Source organism: Fragaria vesca, linkage group LG5, assembly GCF_000184155.1.
Source record: "Fragaria vesca subsp. vesca linkage group LG5, FraVesHawaii_1.0, whole genome shotgun sequence".
NCBI classification, from domain to species: domain Eukaryota; kingdom Viridiplantae; phylum Streptophyta; class Magnoliopsida; order Rosales; family Rosaceae; genus Fragaria; species Fragaria vesca.
The window spans coordinates 7,066,280-7,090,594 of NC_020495.1; the positions used below are offsets into that span (position 1 = coordinate 7,066,280).

The window sequence follows — 24,315 nt, forward strand, 5'->3', positions numbered from 1 at the left end:
CCATTTTAAAATAGTCTTATATTATTTTATTTTTTCCGATCACCTATAATAATTTATACATTTTATTTTCCTAAAAAGAAAAAGGAAATATCTGTATTTTTAATTATTATTTTTTAAAATTATTTTTAATTATATATATTTTTTAGCATATATACTTTATTAATCTGTAACTGACCCTAAAACCCAGAGAGAGCTTTAAACTTGAGTCATACGATAATCTAACTTCCTCTGAAAACCCAAACCCTCCTCCTCCTCCTCCTCCGCTAAACACGACGACTGACTCTCACTCTCCATGGACGCGCGTCGCGCTTCCCGAACCGTCATCGACCCCAAGGTCCGCCACGTCGGCTTCTTTACTCCCTCCGCCGACGCCTTACCTGCTCGGACCCAATCCGGACCCGCAACCGCCACCCCCTCTCCTCCTCTCTCCGAATCTCCGGCCAGCAACTCCCTCTCTCCCGTCATGATCCCCCCTTCGCGTCACCTTTCCGACACCGTCGCGATCCGCACCGCCGCCGTCCCGGTTCCGGACTCGGCGCTGCGGCGTTTGGACTCCGGCGAGCAAGTTCCGGTCGGGAGTTATAATCCGTCGGAGTCGTTGCTAGGGTCGTCTCCGGTGGCCTCGTCGCCGTCGAGCAGGACCGGGGATGGGACTCTGGAGTTCTCCGAGGAGAACTCTGTGCAGTGGTACCGGCGAAGCGGCTCCGGCAAGATGGCCTCGAGTTTGCCCGGCGGTGGATTTGAATCAGTCGCCGCGTTAAGAATGCCTCTTGAAGTTCCAGGTATGGGCTTCGTGTTTGATTGAATTGTGAAAATTGAATTGCTAGTTATGTTGTATGAGTTTGATCAGTTGAGAATTCGATACGAATTGAGCCGCAGACAATTGTTGCTGATTTTGTGCTGCAGGGAAAAGTGCAGAGGTGGTTCCGAAAGTGCAGAATGAAGTTCCTGCTAGTTCAGAGCAGGCGAAAGCTAAGCCGACTAAAGCTGAAAGGCGTGCCCTGCAGGAGGCTCAACGTGCTGCTAAAGGTCTGGACACAATGTATCTGCTTTTCTCTTTGTATATTTTGGTTAGAGACTTGTTTTTAGAATCTCTGAATGTGGAGCTAGAAGTATTTTGCAAATGCAAATTAGTTCGGTTTGTGTGTTAGTGATTATACAAGTTCAAATGCAAATTCCGAACGGTAATGTGTGAAAACTTTACCTTGAAAGCAATATCTGGAAAATGAATTCAAAACGAGTTTGAAGTATTTGTGTTTTATTGACCTTCACATTTGATTCTAGTGTATGTGGAATTTCCCTGGGTCACGTATGTTAACCACTTTTCTTTTCTGTTTTTTCTTTTTTTTCCATTGTGAATTTATAGCTGAGGGAAGAAAACCTACCCCTGTATCTGGAGGAGGAGCTACGAGTAAACCTGTAAAGCAGTCTTCCCAGAAGAAAGAGATGCAAAAGAAAGAAACTACTGCCGTTGCATCTTCAGTGGTTGCTTCAGAAAAGAAGGGTGGTGATCGGCCAACAGATAGGAGGAAAGATGTTCCTCCTCCACGTATGCAGTTTGATGATAAGAGCCGAGTGGAAAAGGCAAAAAAGCGCTCTGTGGTTAATCAAACAGAAGCTAAAAACAGAGTTGAATTGTTCCGGCATTTGCCTCAATATGAACAAGGAACTCAGCTTCCAGATCTCGAGTCAAAATTTTTTCAACTTGATCCCATGCATCCTGCCATTTATAAGGTACACCCCTTTAGGATACTAATTCTAATTCTTGTAGCTTCATCATTAGTGCTTATTTGAGCCAGCTTTCAATTTAAAGTACTACTGTTAGTGTTTCAACACTCGAATTTCCAGATATTCGTCATGACACTGAAGGCATGCTTGTATCTGGTTCGACGTGTGATGACTGAATCATTGTTACTGTGTATCTAAGCTGCTGGCACATGCATAGGAACACAATTAATACCAGTTGTTGTGTCTATTATATATAGATAAGTAAGACACACGAATAGATTGAGTATCAAGTTAGTTACAAAATCACAAGTTATCAAAAGCTTCCATTAGGCCTCTGTGCACATACTCTTTAGAGCTGTTTTGATGTGTGAGGATAGATAATAATTTAGATAGATTTCCACGGACAAGTGTCATTCTTCAACACATGTCCAAAGTAATATCAACGTTTTCTCGTAATCTCATGTTGGTTCTTTTGTGTATATTGTTAAAATTTTCTATATGGTACATATTTACAGGTTGGACTGAAGTACTTGGCCGGGGATATATCTGGGGGTAATGCTCGTTGCATTGCAATGCTTAAAGCGTTTCAGGAAGCCATTAGTGACTACTCTACGCCACCACAGAAAACTCTTGTTCGAGATTTAACGGCAAAAATCAGCAGTTACGTCTCATTTTTCATCGAATGCAGGCCGCTTTCTATTAGCATGGGAAATGCTATTAGGTTTATAAAGAGTCGTGTTGCAAAATTGCCATTAAGCCTTTCTGAGTCTGAAGCTAAATCCACACTTTGTTCAGAAATTGACCGATTTCTAAATGACAAGATAATTGTTGCTGATAAGGTAATAGTTAGGCATGCTGCTACAAAGATTAGAGATGGTGATGTTCTACTCACATATGGATCATCATGTGTTGTTGAGATGATTTTCCTATATGCCCATGAACTCGGGAAACAGTTTCGTGTTGTGATTGTAGACTCGCGTCCAAAGCTTGAAGGCCAAGCATTACTTCATAGACTGGTAGCAAAGGGCCTGACTTGTACGTATACTCATATAAATGCTGTGTCCTATATCATGCATGAAGTAACACGAGTGTTTCTGGGAGCTGCCTCAGTATTATCTAATGGAACCGTATATTCAAGAGTTGGAACTGCATGTGTTGCTATGGTTGCTCACGCATTTTGCATTCCAGTCTTAGTCTGCTGTGAAGCTTATAAGTTTCATGAAAGAGTACAGCTTGATTCTATTTGCTCTAATGAACTAGGTATGCTTATTGTTGTATGAGACTGTGAGATAGTGTTTTTGTTTTGCTCTTTTATTTACTTAACCTGATGGAATACACCACATCTTCATATTTCTTGCAGGTGATCCAGACGCTGTTGCAAAAGTTTCTGGAAGAACTGATGTAAATTATCTGGAGAATTGGGCGAATAAGGATAATCTGCAACTTCTGAATTTGATGTAAGTTTTCATATGATTTAATGGTTATAAACAGTGGAACTACTGATTACTTGTGTAGAAGATTCTGAATGTGCTTCTGCCCTGTAACAGGTATGATGCCACCCCAGCAGATTATATCTCCATGATTGTCACTGATTATGGCATGGTAAGTCATTTCTGCCTTCTGGAAGATTTCCAGAACTTATCATAGTTAGCACCATGTATGATTTTGACATATCATGGGCAATTATCTCTTTTTAGTGCTCAATGGTAAGCACCTCAAATATTCATGTGCCAAATGAAAAATCATCATTTCTTTATGCGTTTTACGGTTGTGCTACTCTTCTGGATAATTACTATCACTGATATTGTGTTTTGCTTTACTGTAGATTCCGCCCACTAGTGTGCCCGTCATTGTACGTGAATATGGCAGAGAACATTTGTACTGACATCATTGGATGAATAAAGCACTTAAATGGACAGGACTGGTGGTTGTTTTACAGAAGAATAAAACTTAATATTTTTACAAATTGGATTGGGGACTCCAAAACCGTATTTTTGATCGATGTTAACAACTCATGGTAGCTGGGTTTTGCAATATTCTTAGTAAATATGCTCAGTGAAGAGTGCATTTTGTAGCCTCTCCTGATAGATATGGGGGCGCTTCATGTATCATTTAGTTATTCATTTTTGTTAGGTAACTTGCCATTTTTGTCAGATATGGAAGCTCTTTGTTCAATACTGATTGAAATAGATAAAACATTAGATCTGTTTGATTGGAATATATGGATTAAACACTATTTTTTTTGTTTATGTAAGTTCAATCATATGGCGATTTTGATGCGTGGCCTAAAGTTACAACAAGGTACTTCAAAACAGTTACAATGCCATTTTTCCTCTTTTAAGTGGGATTAGTTCCCGGACCCTGCTGTGTTTCTGTCATTGTCTTTGTTTCTTCTCTGAACCAGTACTACTGTTATGATTGTCCGCACTTGATGCTAGTTCCATCAGACGCTCAAAATCTATTTCGGCTGTCCTACACTTCAACTTCATCCCGCTTTGTAACCATGACCTTATGCAAAGGAGAGCTTGTGTGCTATCATGTGGCATGCAAAATCGCTGCTTATCCATTTCAGCACCTTTGCCACAGAACAGTTCTTCAGGTGCCACTGAATTTGCCTGCACTGCCAAGAAATCCCGAGCCATTATAGAAAGTCGTGGGTAGCGCATACTATTGACCTTCCACCACTCGAGAACATCTGTTGCTAATGGGGCTGGAGGCTCTGACAGATACTGAGTGAGCTCATCAGAGGAATTGTTTGTGTTTGCCCTTCTTTTCTTTCTGGCAATTTCCTCTGCAAAAGAGACGTTACCTCCCTCCTCTATATCTTGATTGCTATATCCACCAGCCATGGATGGGAAATGATTAATGGAATAGTTTCTAATGAAATGGGTTCTCGCTTCCTCGAGAAAATTGTCTGAATTAAGGCATCCAGGAATTAGCTCTCCTTTAATTCGAGGATCAAGAATTGCTGTCATGTAGGTAAATATGTTGCAAATCTGGCTATTGTAGTTTCTGACCTTTTTAGCCATGTCTTCAATAGCATTCTTCAACTCTGGATAAAGGTGTGAATCTCTGCATGCAGCAATCGTCTCAGAAATGTGATCCATGAAGAAGAGAACTAGCCCAGCTGTGGGCACCTTGTTTGTGCACATGTTTTTTATGGTTTTGTAGAAGGGTTGTAGATATTGATGCACATTATTGACTGCATTCTTCTCCACAGCGGTCAGCAGCATCCTACTGCCTAGTGTCTCATACTTCCTGATAACAGCATCCATGGACTTGGAAGCCTGCAAAAAGAAGAAAAATTGTCATCTTTGTCACTTATCATAAGACATTGGACACACACACACGCATTGCTTTACTTAGAATAGGCTGCCCAACATCAAATAATTTATTATTTGCATCCGGAAAAGGCAGGAGTAATTTCAGCACAACATCAAGTACCTTGTATACAATATCAAGCATCTGATAGTTGCCACTCCACCGTGTTGAGGTATCAAGTGGAATTTTCCAAGTGCCTTCATGGTATGCTGCAGTCAATTGAGTAAATTCATCTGAGATCTCTGATGATGCATTTAAACTAAGTGCAAACTCTCTGATCTTAGCAATTACTCGTTCTATGGTTCTCAATCCATCATCTATAATCAAGCTCAAAGTGTGAACAGAGCTGGGGATATAGCAGAAGTGCCCCACATTCTGACCATCCAAATCCTGCAAGGCACTCTGACTGTTATCATGGGTGCAGGAGAGTATCCTACTCTCAATGTTGTACAACCTAAGGACCTTCACTAGAGAGCTGTAGATCTCGACAACCCCACAAGGGAAAGGAATGTGACAAACATCAAGCATCGCCTTTTGAAAAGACCAGTTCTCATCAATCCAGTGACAGGTGACACTCATGTAAAAAATCCTTTCATAAGAAGTCCAAAAGTCAAGTGTGATGGAGACCTTTGAAGAAACATTGTCCAAAGACGCTCTTACTACTTCCTGCATACTCCTGAAAACATCACGAAATATTTTCTTGTAATCCTCACTTGGCCAGAGCTGTATCGATGGATTCAAGAACTTAAAAGAGTTTGTTAGCCACTTCTCGTCCAATGTGGAAGGAGGGAACGAAGCTAAAGCAAGCCATTTAACGAGCAACCAATTCAAATGTTCATAATCCAGTTGAGTTGCTTTTGCTTGAGACTGAGACTGAGGCTGATGTTTCCTCATTACAGTGATGGGCTGTGGTGAAGGACTGGTGACAACAACATCCCCCGACTTATCGTACCCTGGATGCCGATTACCTAGGTGCCTCCCCAGATTGCCTAGAGCAACATAAGTACATGATATAAGCAAAGGCAATGTGATACACTTCAACCCCCAATCTCCTAAACAAATACATTAATTTGAATAGCATCATCAACAACTAGAATGGGACCTAAGAAATTACCAGTGGCGGTAGCAATTGAATAGCTTTGTCCGCAGAACTTGCAGCGGCGGCTTTTCCCGTCCTGAGCTGTCTCGAAAAACTTGAGATAAACAGACGTCATGGTCTTCTTTCTCGGCTTTGTTGAAGGAGTAGCAGCATTGCCCTTGTCAGAAGAAGACCCCAAACCAATATCACCTGCATCAATGTGGGGAATGACTCCCATTTCCATAATGGACTTGGGTTCCACATCTGCTGCACACAGCAACAAATCACAACACTTGAATGCTACACACTTTACACCCTAGACCCTATTCAAATTGATAAGCATTGTCCACTCTACTATCTCCAACTACATATAGAACACACCATTATTTATTACCAGTAGTAAGGAAGTTTACCTTTGAAATTTTTGAAAGCGTTACTTGAAGTCCAGTCCATCTTTATTTACTGTTACTTGGCAATCTCCGTTCACAGAAATTGTAATAGATGAAGAAGAAGAAGAAGAAGGGTAGGAGCTGGTTTCGTTGGAAGGATGAGGGTGAGAAGGAAGAGCTAAAAAAATGGAGGGAAATAGAGAGAGGTGGAAGCTGGAAAAATGGAATCGGATCGGCGCGGAGAGTGAGCCGGATCGGAGCCGAACGAAGAAAGAGGAGGTGTGGGTGTGGATGGGGGATGAGCTACCAGCTGAGCTTCTTTGAATTTGTGAGCCTGGTTTTTTTTTCTCGAGCAGAGCCGCGAGCGACGCCTCTGAGCTTCTGACTCACTCGCTCGCTCAGATCAAGAGGAGAGAAACCAAGAAAGGAAGATAGGGATGAAACTTCAAAAAAGTAAACGCTCAGATTCGGACAGAGGGAGAGAGAGAGAGAGGTAGCAAGTAGCCAAGCGAAACTGATTGATCGGCTTTACCTGCTGGGCTTGGTTTAGGCTTCGCCGGCTTGAGCAAGTTGAAGTTGGTCACTAATTGATGAGCACCAGGCCCAACTGTTATATAGAGCACTGGATTGGGCTATCTGGCCTCATCGGCCCAGCCTTATACTCTTCTAGCCCAAGCTATCATTTCCCGCCAAATGAGGCAAGGGCAAAAATGAACACCCAGAACCCACAATCCTTTATACTAGAATTCCGCAATAACAGAGATCTGAAGGAGTTTGAGGAACCCTAGCTCTCAAGTTTGAAATTTCACATTGCTATAATAAAATATATAAACCAACTCTCAAAATGTGTTCGCACAAATGTTTAAGCATGAACTGATCTGAAAGTACTCAAAATGTGATCAAACATGAATCTCTTGGTCAATTAGCATCAGAGGTTTCAAGTGGCAAGGTTGTATGGTTTTATTATGTTATATTCCGAGTTGGTGATGTTTTTGCATTATTATTATCAAGTCTCAAGTTACTTATAGTGTCTTTTTTTGTTATAAAAGACCTTATCTAATAATAATACACTCAATAATTGGTGAGATACCTTAATCACACACCGGGCTGTTCACCCAGATTATCTCACACATAATGAAAAGAGTTACACCTCATAAGTCACACCAAACTAGCTAGAACATAGACTTACCAAATTACAAATTTGTCATTTCATAAGAAAACACGAGCCCACCTTCTAGGTTGTTCACATGTTTAGTTGGAGACACCTCATTTATGTGGTCACTTAGATTCATCTCTAACTTGTTGACAAAAAAAAAAGATGACATAACTAGGTGTTATAAAACTCAAAATCACAAAATGTACATGATGTCAATAATTCCACTACTATTTGTTTGTGATTTGTGTATGTGGGTGTGTGTTATGTGAGATCAAAGAAAAAAAAAAAAAAACTAATAATTGAGGTTGTAGCAGAACCCACGCTGTGCCCCCAAATCAATCAATTTTCTGTGCCCAAAGTGAGGCTCAATCAGCTGAACCTGCTCCCTGCCTAGCTTTCAAATAAGATTATAAAACAGTAACTGATGCTAATGCCTTTCAACCACTTCACTACTTGCTAGACTACTTCCTTGAGTTCCTTCTTCTTCCCCTCCTTGATTTCCAGATGATGGCATAAGGGTTTGGGCAGATTTTGTATGGAATTTTTGGTGGAGGCACATCAGGAATCCTGCAATTCATATACAAAAAATTAAATGCCATGGCTGAGACTGTTACTTATAACCCAAGTCTGAGTGATGAGAGAAAGCAGCATGCATATACTTGAATAAAACTCGCAGCACAGAAGTATTGCTTGCGTTGTAAGAAACCAATAAACTATGAAATTAGGAAGGATATATGAACAATTGATCATCAATCATCAAATGTGGTCAATACAGAGGGCTTACTGTAAACCGGCGACATCAATCTGCGAAAAGTCTAAGTTGGTTGAACTGTCCAAGACTGGTGTTGCTGCAGTAGGAGCACTGCCCTTGTTGATCTTCAATGGTGAAGAAGGTGGTTGCTTGATGGCTAGGACTCTGCAATTCATGAAGTTGTTTGCAATATTGCTGCCTTGGGCCATTGCCAACCTAAATAAACCAGATGAATAAAAACACTGCCTTGAGTTGTATCATTTTCTGTTCCTCAATAAACCTAAATACTTCACAAGGATCCAAACATTGCAATCATAGATAAAAAGTAGTCTGCCTCATATTGGATTCCCAAATCTTTCTGAACCATTTTATCTAGTAAATGACAAGAATCTTATATAAACTATAAAGAAAGAATTTGTGTTCTGCATGTTTAAGCCGGTAGCATCTTTTTAATATGATTAGTACATGGTCTTAAACAATGTCTCAACTTCCATGAAATTGGTTTTTGTATCAGGACTAAAGCCATTTTTGAAATGAAAGTCTAATCTAGCAGGTATTATTTGTCAATTACCCTATTTTAACTTGCAAGCGCTGGGTGCTTGCATTTTATTAGAATAAACAGTACTTAATAAGGATTAAAAATATCAAGCATAGCAGGTAAATATTCCAAAGCTATGTAATTTCCAAAACAGAGGACAGATCTACCTAAACTACTAAACTTATAATATGTACATGCATGTGTGTGCAAACATTGAGACACTATATAGTTTGATGGATAAAATGAAAGGGGAGCATAAGTTGAAATTAAATAATCAGGTGAATATACACAAAGTTTAGAATAGGCTAAATAGCACTATGGAATATAGCATCTGCCTAACAAGGCTCACATTTCTGAATCTTTTGCCTAGGATGAGTCATTGTCAATAACCAAAAGAGGTGTTTTGATTCACTGAAGAAGATGCCCAAAAATAAATGAGTATATTGTAACCAAAAAATAAAAAAATTAAATGAGTATATCTATCTCAAATAAAAGTGGAGCCCTAAAAGCTTGTGAGTATCTATCTTATATCACCAACATAACACATGCATGGTCACTCAAATGAACCATACAGGTCCCCATTTCCCACCCAGACCATGATGTTGCTAGAAAGTTTCATCAATGCTTACGAATACGAGATTCTGTCACTAAATCATATGGTACTGCGCTACATCCTAATAAGTAATAAGAATAGGAGGGTAAAAAAAAAGTTTTTCATGGGTTCAGTAAATAATGTGAATTGATTCACCTAAACCTCTCTGTCAGTTTGACTAGTTCTTTCTTGTAGAACTGGACCTTCCTAGGAAGGTCATCTAATCTGTGACTGCTTCCCATTCTGCATTGAATTCTTATCCCACCATCAACAACCCCAGAAAACATCTCAACAATAATAATGAAAATCAAACTCATCATATCCTTCTAGTCAAATTTGCTAACCAAATGTTCATTCAAAATTAACTTACTTGTAGAGAAAGCTGTGATCATGGAGTCCAAGAACGAGCTCAGAAGCCCCAATCTCCCTCACCATTGCTGCAATCTTCTTCCCTTCATCATCTCCTTCTGTCACAACCATTTCAACCTTTGTCTGTATTGGCATCAATCATCACATACACTGGTTTGATCGTAAAAATTAATCAAATGGGCAACTATGTATCTGAAATGGGTACCTAAATATACACTTAAAGTTTGCAACTTTGAAGAATCCCAACTTTGCTTGCTTACATTGGGGAAGGAGTCGCAGATGTCCTTGAAAGAGAGGGCAAGTCTGAACCCTTTCAATCTCAGAAGCCTGGTTTTGTTCTTGTTCTTGGACCTTGAACTTGGGAAGACATGGAGAAGAGTAATGAAGTCCCCAAATCGAATGAGGTTTTGGAGTGCCCATTTCAGAGCTGTTCTTGCTGCTTCAACATCTTCAACTACCACTACTATTCTCCTCACATCCATAACCACACCCTCTTGTTTCTCTCCCCCCTTTCTCTTTGCAAACACAGATTATGTGTGAGTGTTTGTGAAAGTTGTCTGTCTATGGTTCTTTTAAATTGGTATGATTTTGTGGATCAAATATCAATCAATCACTATCAATCACATTGCTGCTACTACTGACTCACCCCATAGATGATGCTAATTAAATAATTAGTGTGGTGATTAAGCGTACATTACTATATTTACTATGAGGTCATTGATTAATATGGCCAAAAGAGTACCATATATATTTGAGGGACATGACCAGATATAATCCAATAAATACGGAAATGAAAACAACAATTCAATAATATTACAAATTACAAAACAAATTATCATAAAATGTATTTGCTGCTAATAACAAAATATGGTCCTTTGAATGAGATGTCAAAATGTTCTAGTGGAGCACTATTGTATTTCTCCATTGGTTTTAGGATTTTCAGATCATCTTATATTTTTGATCGAAAAATAACACAAGCCTGAAGATTATCATAGCCTTTCAAATGATTTTTCTGTTTTTAAGTTACAAATTAATATATAATTGGCCTGTGATAGCATTTGACTTTGGCAGAGGATTTTGTTATGATTTGATGAAGATTTCTTGTGCATTATACTTGAAATATGAAAGCTGTTTTGGAATTTCAAATTGTATCGTGCCTATTAGTGATTATTTAGGATCTTTACACCTACAAATATGGATTCTAATTTCTTTCAAAAATCAAAACCCTTCCTGGAATTACATCCAAAATTGACTCGATCAAATTAAAATTCAAATTAACTTTCTGAGTTTTCATCCCTTGAATTCTGTAAACCATAACAATATGATCCTTTAATCTAGTAACTAATTAAAATGTTAAAATTTGAAAGAAAATGATAGCAAGAAATCAAGAATGAACGAGTGGTGCTAGGTTTGAGTGTTCAAAAGTCCGGAAATGACGAGAGAAAAGCGATCATGTCATAAGCAGGTTCTGGATTTCAGTCATTGTCTCCTTTGTTGGTTTCTTGCTGCATATGTATAATATTCCTGTTTGTCCTCATTGTTGTGGGTTCCAACTGCACCAATTTTTGGTGACGCTTCCTTCCTTCCTTTGCTGCCCTGATAATATTATTTGCATCAAATCCATAAACTACTACTGAGCCTCAGCAGACGATAATATATACGATAGCAAATAAAGGAAGTAGAATCCATATCAGCAGCTGCCAATGACTTCAGTTTTTGGAGGTCTTGCTTGGCTTCATCTGACACTTTTCATGTGCTGCGATGTATTGCTGGACCCTAAGTACCACGTAGCGTTATTTCTTCTAGAGAAAGAAAAAAACTCACTATGCAGATGCATGTTATCGAACCCTATGTTTCCGAATTTTATTGCCCGTAAATTTCATAGAAAAACATGTTCGAGAGTTGAGATGTTTGAGAATTGAGATATCTTGTCATGTAATCTATAATAAAACACTCTTGTTCTTAAATGTTTGATTTCTATTGTACGTATTAATGTATGTATAATTGTTACCTGTAAGTTAAACATTCTTAAGAATTTATGGTTTGAATTTTAAAATATCTAGTTTAATGATGGTATCTTATGCGTTTGTGGTTCTCTCTAAACATGTCAAATTACTATGCGTGTAAGGCACTTGCATACAATTTACAAACAATTTAGCATACCATTATCAACGCAATAACATTACAAAGAGGGTGTTGCTATTAACACACCATTTTTTGCTATTAACACACCCCAACTCAATTTGGTTTACAAACTACCCAAATTACCCTAATTTAAACTCAGTCTCTCAGTCAGTCAGTCGACATTGAAATCCCAAATCCCAGTCAAAACCTTAGATCCGTTTCCGGCTTCATTCCATACCCACCATTTTTCACTACTCCACCTTTTTAAAGTACCACATAGCGTTATATCTTCTAGAGAAAGAAAAAAAATTCACCATGCAGATGCATGTTATCAAACCCTATGTTTCCGAATTTTACGGCCCGTAAATTTCATAAGAAAACATGTTCGAGAGTTGAGATGTTTGAGATATCTTGTCATGTAATCTATAATAAAACACTCTTGTCATACGTATTAATTTATGTATGGTTGTTACTTGTAAGTTAAGATTTCTTGAGAACTTACGGTTTGAATTTAGAACGTCTCGTTTAGTGATAGTATCTATGCATACCATTATCAACGCAATAACATTACAAAGATTAAAGTGTTTTTACTATCCAAGATAGGAAAGCTGAGCTATGTGGAGGAAAGTTTCATAGTCTTCAAGTAAACTGCTCGATCCATTTCTACCAAAATAGAGGCCCAAAAGTAATTGGGCTCGGGTCAAAATTTCAGTTTTCCCAAAACCCATTTCTCACCACCACCAAAGGGTTTAAGCTTCCCAAAACCTCTTCAAGCCAGAGCTTCATTTTCTGCTCTCTGAAAATATCTGGTCGTCCTCCATGGCTTCTCTCTCAAGGAGACTACTCCTCTTTCGCTCTCTCTACCACTCAAACCCCAACAGCGTGCTCTTCACGCGCTTCTGCACCACCGCCTCCTCCTCCTCAGATAGCTCCGACTCAGACAAGCCCGTCACTCCGGACCTAGAGTCCGAATCACGGCCCGACCCGACCCGCCGTGTTTTCCGCAACCAGCCGCTCGAGAAAGGCGTCGACGTCGGCATTTACAAGGTACATTTCACGCGCCACCATTTTCGGGGCATCTCCTTCAATTCAATTTTCAGGGTTTAGGGTTTTGATTAAGCTTTTTTGGTTCAATTCGAATTTAGGGTTTAGGGTTTTGATTGCTGTTTGGTATTAGGCGATACTGGTAGGGCAGGTGGGGCAGACTCCGATGCAGAAGATACTGAAGAGTGGGGCGGCGGTGACCATGTTCTCACTTGGGACCGGCGGGATTCGAAACAACCGGAGGCCTTTGCAAACTGAGAGCCCGACGGAGTATGCCAACCGCTGTGAGGTGCAGTGGCACAGGGTTTGTGTTTATCCGGAGAGGCTCGGCAAGATTGCGGTGCAGAATGCTCCGCCTGGGTGAGAGAATGCTTCTTTCTTTAGCTTAGTTCATGCCTCCATTTGTTTTCCGTTCCGATTATCTGTGATGCATTGTTTTACTCTTTTCCGCACGAATAGTTGAATGGCTGAATAGGCTCTTTCTTGACTAACAGAAGTGAAAGTAGCAAAACTTTTCGCTACAATAGTGTTTGCATCGGCCTATAAATTGGAAGTATTAGGCTGATTTTTTGGTATTAAAATTGAAATGGGATGAAAAAAAATTGAGTGGAGATGTGATGAGAGTACTTCAGTTGCAGGATGTAACAAGTTTGCAATGGGAACGAAAGGTAGATGGGGGCGGGTTAGGGGATGTAGTAATGTGGAACCTTATGATGTGAGCATCTGTCATGGAAATCTATGTATTGAATTGAAATATTGCTCCATTACTTCATTGGCTTGTGGTCTAAGGTTGCAATTGACATTATTAGGCAACTCGTTACATTTTGAGTGTCTTCTTTCATTAATTTCAAGAAAATGTTAATGTTCTCCTGCTGCTGCTTCATCTTCAGTTTGATCATGTTCTGCTGCTTTCCTTGATTGTGAAATATTAGTTTCTTTCTTTTGAATTGAAGATTTCTAACGAACTCTTAGCTGGCAATAATGAATTGACTCCAAGTTTTCCTTTTTTGCAGTTCAATTATATATGTGGAAGGCAATCTAGAGACCAAAATCTTCACTGACCCAGTAACTGGGCTTGTACGACGAGTTAGAGAGATTGCTGTTCGGAAAAATGGTATGCACTTGTCTAATTCAACTTTGCATTTATGATCTGCTTACTCACCTATATTGATTCTTACTATTTTGCATTTACATTTTCGCTTTTTCTTCGTGTTAATACTCGTTTCTGTAATTTGCAGGTCGCCTTGTGTTTTTGGGTAATGGAAATATTGCTGAGCCAGCAGTAAAAGGGATCAGAGGTGTTGGCTACTACTGATAGTTTTGTTCTAAGCTGTATCAGAGGTTTTAGATTGATATTTGTACTTTTGTAATTGATATTCTGTTCTGGTGCTTCAACTCTTCAAGTAATTTAGACCGAGTGAATCCTGTTAAACGCTTTCCTACTATTCTGGGTTCTCAAATCATATGATGGGTCCCCATAAGGCTGTCCGGGTTTCTTAGTGCCACAAAAATGAGGCATTCCAATACATTTGGATAGGCCTTGGATCTTTCTTATCCACGTAATCTCCACACCCAAAAAGCAAGAGGAAATAGAGCTCAGTGGCCGAAATTTCATATTAACTACTAAACCCAGGGAAAAACAGACTCCTTCGCCATGTTACAAATCCCAAAATTCTTGCAGTCCTCCACTCAATGCCTTCATCCTCCGACGCCGCAATCGCCACCACCCGTTATACAAGTCCCAGGCGTACCTACTTCATCTTTTCGTTCCATCAAACAATGCTGTAAGCTATCACGTAGAGAACTTGCAATTCGAAGCAACTCTCTGTTACTTCTCCTCCTGGGTTCGCAAAGCATCGAAGTTTTCCTACCGTCTGAAGCAGAAGCCGAGGAGGACGTGGTTGATGGCAGTATTGATGCACAAGAACAAACTTCAAACGTGGTTGATGGCAGTGGCATTGTTGAGAGGAGTAGCAATGCACAGGAAGACGGTTCAAACGTGGTTGATGGCAGTAGCAATGCACAGGAAGGAAGTACAAACGTGGTTGATAGCAGTAGCAATGCACAAGAACAAAGCTCAAACGCTACTCCTACTTGCGGTGATAAGACCCCAACAAAGCGTGCATTTCTTGATATCTCAATTGATGGAGAACCTATTGGCCGCATTGTCATCGGGCTACAAGAAGATGAAGCTCCTTTTGGAGCTGCTCGATTTCGAAACCTTGTCAGCGGAGCTGCTGGGGTGAGCTACAGAAGGAAAGAGTTTATCAAAATTACGCCCAGCTATGTGCAACATGGTGGAGTGAGGTCTTATGGTGTAGACGCTGAGCTCGCAAAGAGCACAGGAAGCAGTTTGGCTGTTGATAAGCTCATTGAAGAGCGGGAGAGTTTATATGAAAAGTGTCCAGGAATCAAGAACAAGGCTGGCACTGTGGGCATTATTGTGAGAGACCCTTCAAAACCACCCCCGAAAACCAAACTGGTTGCGCGGAAAGGGAAGCTGGAGTTTGATCAAGAGGAGGTTGGTACGGCCCCGAACGGAACTGAGTTTGTGATTTCTACCAAAGATTCACCGGAGCTCGATGCTTCGGCTTTGGTGGTTGGAAGAGTTTTGGAAGGTATGGAGGTTGTGGAGAGGCTTGGCCAGGTGAAGACCGTGCAAGAGAACACCAGTTCACCTTATTTTAGGTGAGTGTGCCTCAACTCTATATCTCCATATAAGCATACACATGTTACGCCACAACAACTTTATATAGAAAAAACGTGAGCAAACATAAGAAAATTTCCGCTCTTCGCAAACACATACCACTCATAACGAGTGATCAAAATTAGTGTATCACGACCTTTTCAAAACAGATATAGGAATTAACGAAGCACAGTACAATGACATAAGAACTAAACCATCTGCAGCTTCTTACCTTCCAATCCTCCCAGACTTCCACATTTGTAATGATACAGTTATACACTAACAAGCAATTGCTGTTTTGCTGGCAGGGTGGCCAAGCTGATTGGAGATAAGAGAGCTGTTGTGGCAGAAAGAGGATTCAACCGCCCTTACGCCAAGGTAGTTGTCACAAACTGTGGCCTGATGCAGTAAAAGAACACTTCCCAGCCCTATTTTTTGTTCTAAATTTTTGTAAGAGACTTCCAGGCGATACATTCAATAATCTTGTCTTGGTCAAATCAGCTTCAATCTCTCAAAAACCTATATACCATGTTTCTTCAAATCGTAAGTTGCTTAATCGACCAGGTGAATGCCACAGTTTGATGTCTGTAATGCCCGAGCTACACTCTGGCAGGAAAGGTATCAAAGGAAAGTCATAGGTCTAATCTTGTACAACTTGGCTTTCAATTGGGAGGCTACAGTCTACTTCAATATCATAATCACAACACTTCTGGACCTGCTTGGGGACCCTTTCTCAAGCAGCAAAATAACCAATCAGCTATTGTTGTGGACTCCGGGTTGTTGAAAGTGTGGGCTTCATTCTTTTCGGAGATGGAGACATGAACAGATTTCTAATCGAAGTAATGGGGTCATCGACCTGTACAAATGATCATCGGTTATATGATTATTCTTCTCAGTAAAAAGTTGTACAACAAACCCAAAATATACATGCAAAACACAGAGACATGTACGCAATCGTGTGTGCAAAGATGCGTGCATGTGTTAGGAAGGCTTCAATAGTACAGTTTAAGTTGGCTTCAGAAGTACCTTGATTATGGATGCAGATGAAGGAGAACACCCTTCTTGACGTTGTAAAGCCAACAGTGTTTGTTTCCATCCAGGTACTCCATTACCTGTTGATGCAATCCAGGGGCAGAAATGTCTATGCTGCTTAATAGAATCAAACTCCATCGTGCCACCTGGTGATGCATGCTTAAGATCTTTCCCTAGACAAATAGACAAAACAAATCATTTAGACCCAGTTCTGATGACATACAAACAGTCAATGAGTGATGCTTGCTTACGATCTAGATGAATAGACAAAGCAAATCAGTTACACCCATTTCTGATATAGTCAATGAGGGAGTATTAGAGGGTCTATGTCTATGCTTCTAAATGTCATGAGATATATCCAGACAAAACCAAAAACTGGACAGTAGAAGTTTTTGTCCAAAGATGATGGACTTATTTCGTCTGCATGATTTTCACTTTCCCGAAAGATACCTTATCAATGTGTCTTACTGTCCGGTCATGCTACTAAATGCAACTTAAAAAGAATCTTAAGGTATTAACTATCAGGTTAACAAATCTTCTAACATTGCAGTTGACCACCAAACTTACTAAGCCGTCCGCTAACATCAGCCAACAGTTGATCTACAACAAGTAAGAAAGCTAAAACAGTTGGGCCAAGTATATTACAAGTAGATTTATAATTCAAAACAAGTATACTACTATGCATTCTACTGGTCAGAAAAATGCTTACCACTGCATGCCACAAGTTCCTTGTTTACAGGAATCAGCAGTTTCTCTCCACTACCTTCATGGTTTGAGGTGCAATGGGCAACTGCACTGGTTTGCAAGCTAGACGGAGCACATGGAGATTCTTGAATCTGCCTGTGCTCCACAACTGTTCCTGAATCTAACAAATTTCCATTGCTAGAAGCCATCACCAGCAAGTTATTGTTGTCTTCACTGCCTTCATATGCGTTGTTGGCACCAGGTGATGTAGGATGACCAGGGTCCCTGACTTCTGAATTCTCCAATGCACTATTTGCTGCATTTTCTAGGTAGCATTCTCCCCCCTGAAGCAGGTTCTCTTTTTGGGGTCCAGATTGCATGTCTTCTTGATTAACAGATAAACAGTCTCTGAATTCAGAGTTATATGAAAACTGAGCTCTTAAATTCTGGCCAATAACAGGTAAGGAGATCTTTGCTTTAAAGTTCTGTTTTGTTGGTGTGGGACCCCCAGCAATTGTCAAATTTAAATTTGAAAATCTATCCTTTGACGATGTTGCACCATCTGAGCCAGCAAGATGACTTTCAGTGCTTGAATCATTGGTTCCAGGATGAGTTCCAGAATTTTCTTCTGCATATCCAACTAAATGAAATAACTCAACAGGCCGTGGAACGGTAGTGAACGCCCATAATCCTACACTAGCTCCACAAAGCTTGCAATCTAATACCACAGAATTGGACTCAGACTGTAGAGCACTAGAACTGCTGAAAGTTTCATTTTCCTCAATTAGGTCATGATTACTAGCAGATTGCACACTGATGATAGGATATTGGCTGTTAGCAGCTAAATGAGAAGAACTCAAAACATTTTCCTTTGCTGTAGACTGATTCAACCTCTTCCCAGAGTCGACAATATAAGGTAGTGAGCGAGGTTCCCAGCCGCATAAGCTTATAATCTTCTGTGCCTGCACAAATACTTCAAAACATCACATGTCTGCTTAAGAAAGCAAGAATGCTATAAAATCAGTAGTAAGAAGGAAAAATTGTTTAAGTGAAGTAAGAAGATCAGAACTAACAGTGACAAAAGTACTCGCTATCTCAATACAAGTAAATTATAAGCAATAACAAAAGACAAGCTGATATATCAAAACTTTCAACACAACATGCAAAACAATTAGGACAGATATATAACAAGCACAAACCTGATAATACAACTTAGCAGACTCTGCACTGCCTTCATCATCAGAGTGTTCTATTCTAGAAATTTCAGCAGACCCATTGCCAAAAAATATCGAAGTATGTCCAAGAAATTGATCAAGCTGAGGGCATTTCATGTACTGAATGGTTGAAGAAGAAATCACAGGAAGAACCGGAAGTTGTAAAATCACAGAGCATCGCTCTTTAAACTTATCCACTAAAATTGGAGGTGGTGTAGGTGGGAACTCTGCCAGCTTTTCATCACAGGCATTGTCAATCCATGGACAAAGCATTTTATGTCCATTTTCCAGCTTTAAACTAAATACCAAAGCTGCTTTCTCAACTGAAAAAAGGAGACAAGAAATAGCCTTTGTTTAGTATGTATATAACCAAATATTGCTGCATAACTTACAGCACCGATTTAATTGATACTTAGTGTAAAGAAACATGCCTTGCTGTTGATTCCAAGATGATGGAGTAGAAAACAAAAGGCGTGCCCCACATGATTCACAGGCTATTATATCCACATCTATGTTGATCCAACCTCTCCTGGCACAATTTAAAGCACTTACCACCTGTTAAAAACTTGAAGTATTATTCTCTAGCCAGAAAGAATGAAGTGTCCAAGGTATCAAATATCAATTCATCAAAAGTAAAAATATAGCCTTAAGACATCTAAGGTGGGGAAAATGGACTTAGTAGTAACCTCTACTAACATCAAAAATGACACAAAAAGGGAGTTCAGATTAGACGACTGAGAGGTTGCATATTACATGTTCAAAGAAGCAGTTCATCAAACTATAACCGACTCTATGTGAAGCTCAGTTCGACAAATAGTCAAAACCAAACTAAACTACCAAATATATATGATTTGTGAATTTGTTTCCTGGTTTTACAACACTAGATTCGAGCTAGTCGCAGCATTATAAAAACAAACTATATACTAGCTCCATCGCAAATGACTCACTAAACCTAAAGAGTACAACATTTAAAGCTAACTCTGCTAGCTATGAAATCACTGCATAGAAGAATCCTAACCTTCGGCTTTGCAAACCAAGTCATAGACTTAAATGTAGCTACTCTCCTCATAAGATCCCCTCGGTCCCACGGCCTACACACCGGTGGCTGAGACGGTGAAGCCGGAGCTGAGCAATGCCGAAACCCCTGCTCTCTAACACCTCTCGATTTCGGCTCCACCAGCGCCAATGCAGACGACGGATGTGCTCGCTTCTTACCTCTCGATGCTTCTAGACTCGATGAACTGTCGAAACAACAACATCAACAAAGCTCATATCATTCACCTAATATTTTCCAGCTAAATTTTCTTCATATATGCAACAAGATCATGATCCAAACCTAGCTAGCTAAGTTTTCTTCATCTATGTTTTTTCTATTCAGTTCTTGAATCAAAAACCGAGGCGGCGATTCTGTGAGCTCCGCCGAGCCTCGGAAACCTAAAGACAAGTGTGAGCGGAGGACAGCGAAAGTGAACGAACCTGGAGGTGGAGCTCGGCGAAGGTCTGGGAGCGTAGAAGAGCTTGTCCATGACGGAATTGAACCTCTTCTCGGAATCTTTCGCCATTTTGTTTCAGAGTTGAGAGAAACTCAGCAGCAGCCTCCCAAGATAGCAAAAGCCTCCGTGTAGAGGATCCGATTCGAGTCGGCTCCTCCGTTTCGTCTACAAATGGGCTACAAGATATTGGGCCGGGTAACCTAAAGATGGCCTTTGCTGAAATTACATCCTGATTTTCGAGTTCTGTCAGATCGAGAAGTAGTTGAACATTGTTTTACGAGGATAGGCAAATTTGTGTGACGTAAGAAAATGCGATTTTGGTAAAAAAATCGTGTGCTATAGCCTATAGAGAACAGTTTCGAAATATTTTTTTTTCTTTTTTTGAGAAGTTTATTGAGTCTAGTTTTATCGAGATTTTAACGTATTTAAATTATGATTTTTCTTAAAATTACTAGTTACAGCCTAAGCAATAGGTTGAATACTTTATAGTTAGCCTCAGAATTAGAATGACTTGGCCAGTATAATTTGATCCAAAACTAAATATTTGGGAAGTTGCCAAAGTAGTAGAAAATGACATGAGCAGTAGTAGGCCTGCACTTTGCTTTATGATAAGCTCCCATTGTTACAGTTCTAGTTGGATGACTGGCTAAGCTATGCTTACCTGCCTGCCTCTTCTAATAATAGAAACTTTCTGCATTGCTGCAAAAATCAGTGCTGAAACTTCTGCCATGAATTTCATAACCCATAATCCTTTAATCCAGCGCAGATTACAAAGCTATATTCTGGATTTCTAGTCTACTATTGTTTTACTGCAGCCTATATTAGCTATATATTATCATATGTGCATGTAGTCTGTGGCACTCTTACCGTCCTATATATGTATACACTACTTTCTTTCATCAGCCATAAATAATTAGCTAACCCCCAACTGCTCTCCATATCTATTTTTGTTGATATTGCTTTTGTAGTCATCCTAAAACTTGACCCTTTTCATTTTAAACTTGCTTTCTTCACTTCTCTTTGTGAGCATTCTTTCAAGTAGTAGTTCTTCATTTTTACTAGTTATACCAGCCATGAAGCTTTTTGTTCTGCTCTTGTTCTTCTGGTGCAGCGCCTTTTTTGTATTGCTTGTAGTGCAAGCAGACCCTTCAGTTTCACTTTCTCCTATGCTGAAAAAAGAGCAACAAGCCCTTTACTCTACCATCCAAGGCTTTGTGGGGAACTGGTGGAATGGTTCTGATCTCTATCCAGATCCTTGTGGCTCGACTCCGATACAGGTACTTATTCGAGTCTTGACATACTACTCAATTACAATGTGTTTATAAATTGAACCCTCTATTGTGAAACTAATCAATGATTTATGATTCTTAGGGAGTTTATTGTGATCTGTACAATGGTTTCTGGTATGTTGCTGTTATAGACATTGGACCGCTTTACGACAACTATCTTCACTGCACCCCAAATGTAGAGTTTTCACATCATCTGTTCAAGCTCAAGCACTTAAAGGTTCTCTCATTCTTCAATTGCTTCCTCTCACCAATTACAATTTCCCATTTAAACTGGGAAAAGCTTTCAAACAGTATAGAATCCTTGGAATTTCGATCAAACCCTGGTCTCATTGGGAGAATTCCAAACACTTTTGGTTACCTTAAAAAGCTACAATCTCTAGTGCTGCTAGAAAATGGGTTACAAGGCAAGTTGCCTAATCAAATAGGCAATTTAGTCCACTTGAGGCGGCTTGTCCTAGCCGGAAACAATCTTTCTGGTAGGATTCCAGCAAGTCTTGGAAGACTGACTAAGCTTTTGATACTTGATGCAAGCAGAAACCAGCTATCTGGTTCATTACCTGTGACTTTAGGATCTTTGACTTCACTTCTAAAGCTTGACTTAAGCAACAATATGATAGAGGGAAAGTTTCCTGTAGAGCTTGGAAGGCTAAAGAATCTCACACTACTAGATCTTGGCAGCAACAAAATTTCAGGTTGGTTGGTTCAGTCACTTGAAGAAATGGTTTCTATAAAACAATTGGTGATGTCCAACAATCCAATTGGGGGAAGTCTCATCAGAATTCAGTGGCAAAATCTACACAAGCTGGAAATTTTGGACCTTTCATGCACATATTTAAGAGGGCACATTCCTAAGTCCATGGCAGAAATGAAAAGGCTAAGGTTTTTGGGGCTTAACAATAACAAACTATCAGGTACAATATCTCCAAGGCTGGAATCTCTGCCTTGCATTGGTGCTCTTTACCTTTATGGAAACAATTTCACAGGAGAAGTTAAATTCTCAGAAGGGTTCTATCGGAAAATGGGGAGGCGATTTGGAGCTTGGAACAACCCGAATCTTTGTTACCAGGCTGAATCAAGTTCACCAAAGTATGTTCCTCATGGTGTAAAACCATGCCAGCAAGAAACAACTATTTCCTCTGATAAGTTTCCAAATTCCAAGTTATAGTATTGTTATTTGTTCTTCTTCTTCTTTGATGAATTGTAACCTTATAGAGATCATCAGAATGAAATTAATGAAGTTATTATATTAACTACTACCCTGTCGGAAAAATAATACATATAATTTCCTCTAATATAAGCAATACCTATCATATATATACTTGTGTACGAAGGAATCAGAATCAAAAATTTGACCCTACTTAATATTTTCTTGTTGTACAATATCTATGAAACTGTAAAAGATAATGGTAATTTCTTGGTCAAAGAACTTGTTCAGTACTCAGTAGCCCATATGCTGATGATCTTTACCATGTGATCACAACCAGTACACCAGTGTACCAATTCTGCTAGCTTCACCAGTCCTTCCGAGATCAGATCTTTTTAACGTTTCATTTCAGAAAACACAGTAAGTTTGTTACGTACAAGAATTCACCGGATAAGGTTGTCCTTTATTTACAGCAGCCTAGCATGTTTTGAAAAACAGTTGTACCGAGTCAAAGAGATAGGTTTTTTACTCCACAAGCCCCACTACCTCCACTTTTCACTCCCATGAATCCTCACACATTTCTCTCAGCACTATGCCACTATCAACAAACTTCAACCCCATCCCCTCCTATATAACCCCCCTACAAACCCTTATGAGCTTCATCTCATTCTTTCAAAGCTAGCTAGAGATCAAAAAACCCTAAAAAAGAGAGAGCTCCCTTCAAAAATCCAATGGAACCCTCCAAAGTGTTCGTCTTGCTTTGTCTTCTTTCCACCCTCCATTTCCTTGTTGTGAGTTGCGTCCAGTTTGAAGTTGGAGGCACGAATGGATGGAAGGTCCCCAAATCCAAGGAGGAATACAACCAATGGGCGTCGAAAAACCGGTTCAAAGTCGACGACACTGTTCGTAAGTGCTAGGGTTCAGTACTATATATCATATTAACCCTAACAAGTACTATAATTGCTTGCTTCACATTTCTAATTACTGTGTGTAATGTTTTGGTTTCTTCTATGCAAACGCAGACTTCAACTACAGTAAAGACTCGGTGATGGTGGTGACGGAGGAGGAGTACGACAAGTGCAAATCGGAACGTCCGATATTCTACTCCAAGGATGGAAACACCGAGTACAAGTTGAACCGGCCGGGGTTGTTCTACTTCATGAGTGGGGTGAAAGGGCACTGTGAGAAAGGCCAAAGGATGATCATCAAGGTCTTGGAAGTGGAACCGGCGAGCCCTCCTCCTCAGGCTGCAACAGAGTTGCAGAAGAAGAAGAATAGTGCTGCTGGAATAGCTGTTTCTTCAGCAACTGTTGTGCTATGCTTTGTGTCATTTGTTGCGGTTTTCATGTTCTAAATAATTGTTCTTAGTATGTAGAATTCTTGGCTGAGTAGGTGTGTATTTTATTTAAGGGAGCATGAGAGAGACTTGAACTAATTATGAATTTCAATTTTATTTGAAATTTTTGGTGTTTCTTACTAGAATTATGTTTAGGAAACTCGACGGAATCTCGCATGAATCTCAAAACCAAAATATCAATTTCATGCCAAAGTGCTTTGCCACATTTTATCAAGTGACTCTGAGAATCTAAAGCATATATGTTCTTAGTCTTAATCCTACCAAGTTAAAGAAACAACAAAGAGAAGGTAATGCCTGTTAAAACAGAAGGAGTCAGTTTAGTTTCT

At 39.7% G+C, this 24,315-nt stretch overlaps 7 protein-coding genes across 7 annotated transcripts; 5 read left to right on the top strand and 2 right to left on the bottom strand.

Annotated features, from left to right (window-relative positions):
* The first annotated feature begins 254 nt into the window (after positions 1-254).
* Positions 255-3,912, top strand: LOC101294944 (translation initiation factor eIF-2B subunit delta-like). Its single transcript, XM_004299195.1, has 7 exons — positions 255-782; positions 907-1,029; positions 1,367-1,734; positions 2,244-2,988; positions 3,089-3,185; positions 3,276-3,330; positions 3,554-3,912. The coding sequence occupies exons 1-7, from the start codon at positions 293-295 to the stop codon at positions 3,611-3,613; spliced, it is 1,938 nt and encodes a 645-aa protein (XP_004299243.1). The 5' UTR covers positions 255-292; the 3' UTR covers positions 3,614-3,912.
* A 4,221-nt stretch (positions 3,913-8,133) lies between these two features.
* LOC101313612 lies at positions 8,134-10,404 on the bottom strand. Its single transcript, XM_004301033.1, has 4 exons — positions 10,183-10,404; positions 9,924-10,045; positions 8,457-8,639; positions 8,134-8,239 (listed from the first exon to the last, which is right to left on the bottom strand). Exons 1-4 carry the CDS (start codon positions 10,402-10,404, stop codon positions 8,134-8,136), a joined length of 633 nt encoding a protein of 210 aa, XP_004301081.1.
* A 2,378-nt stretch (positions 10,405-12,782) lies between these two features.
* On the top strand, positions 12,783-14,519 carry LOC101296101 (single-stranded DNA-binding protein, mitochondrial-like). The gene is made up of 4 exons (XM_004299198.1): positions 12,783-13,093; positions 13,224-13,450; positions 14,104-14,204; positions 14,329-14,519. Exons 1-4 carry the CDS (start codon positions 12,866-12,868, stop codon positions 14,403-14,405), a joined length of 633 nt encoding a protein of 210 aa, XP_004299246.1. The 5' UTR covers positions 12,783-12,865; the 3' UTR covers positions 14,406-14,519.
* LOC101295812 lies at positions 14,487-16,574 on the top strand. Its single transcript, XM_004299197.1, has 2 exons — positions 14,487-15,778; positions 16,085-16,574. The coding sequence occupies exons 1-2, from the start codon at positions 14,745-14,747 to the stop codon at positions 16,185-16,187; spliced, it is 1,137 nt and encodes a 378-aa protein (XP_004299245.1). The 5' UTR covers positions 14,487-14,744; the 3' UTR covers positions 16,188-16,574.
* On the bottom strand, positions 15,827-20,268 carry LOC101295520. The gene is made up of 7 exons (XM_004299196.1): positions 20,183-20,268; positions 19,725-19,947; positions 19,138-19,261; positions 18,692-19,029; positions 17,518-18,454; positions 16,803-16,981; positions 15,827-16,632 (listed from the first exon to the last, which is right to left on the bottom strand). Exons 1-7 carry the CDS (start codon positions 20,266-20,268, stop codon positions 16,534-16,536), a joined length of 1,986 nt encoding a protein of 661 aa, XP_004299244.1. The 3' UTR covers positions 15,827-16,533.
* A 1,094-nt stretch (positions 20,269-21,362) lies between these two features.
* On the top strand, positions 21,363-22,653 carry LOC101313899 (piriformospora indica-insensitive protein 2-like). The gene is made up of 2 exons (XM_004301034.1): positions 21,363-21,476; positions 21,571-22,653. The coding sequence occupies exons 1-2, from the start codon at positions 21,366-21,368 to the stop codon at positions 22,651-22,653; spliced, it is 1,194 nt and encodes a 397-aa protein (XP_004301082.1). The 5' UTR covers positions 21,363-21,365.
* A 710-nt stretch (positions 22,654-23,363) lies between these two features.
* On the top strand, positions 23,364-23,986 carry LOC101314188 (early nodulin-like protein 2-like). The gene is made up of 2 exons (XM_004301035.1): positions 23,364-23,538; positions 23,655-23,986. The coding sequence occupies exons 1-2, from the start codon at positions 23,364-23,366 to the stop codon at positions 23,984-23,986; spliced, it is 507 nt and encodes a 168-aa protein (XP_004301083.1).
* Positions 23,987-24,315: the final 329 nt, after the last annotated feature.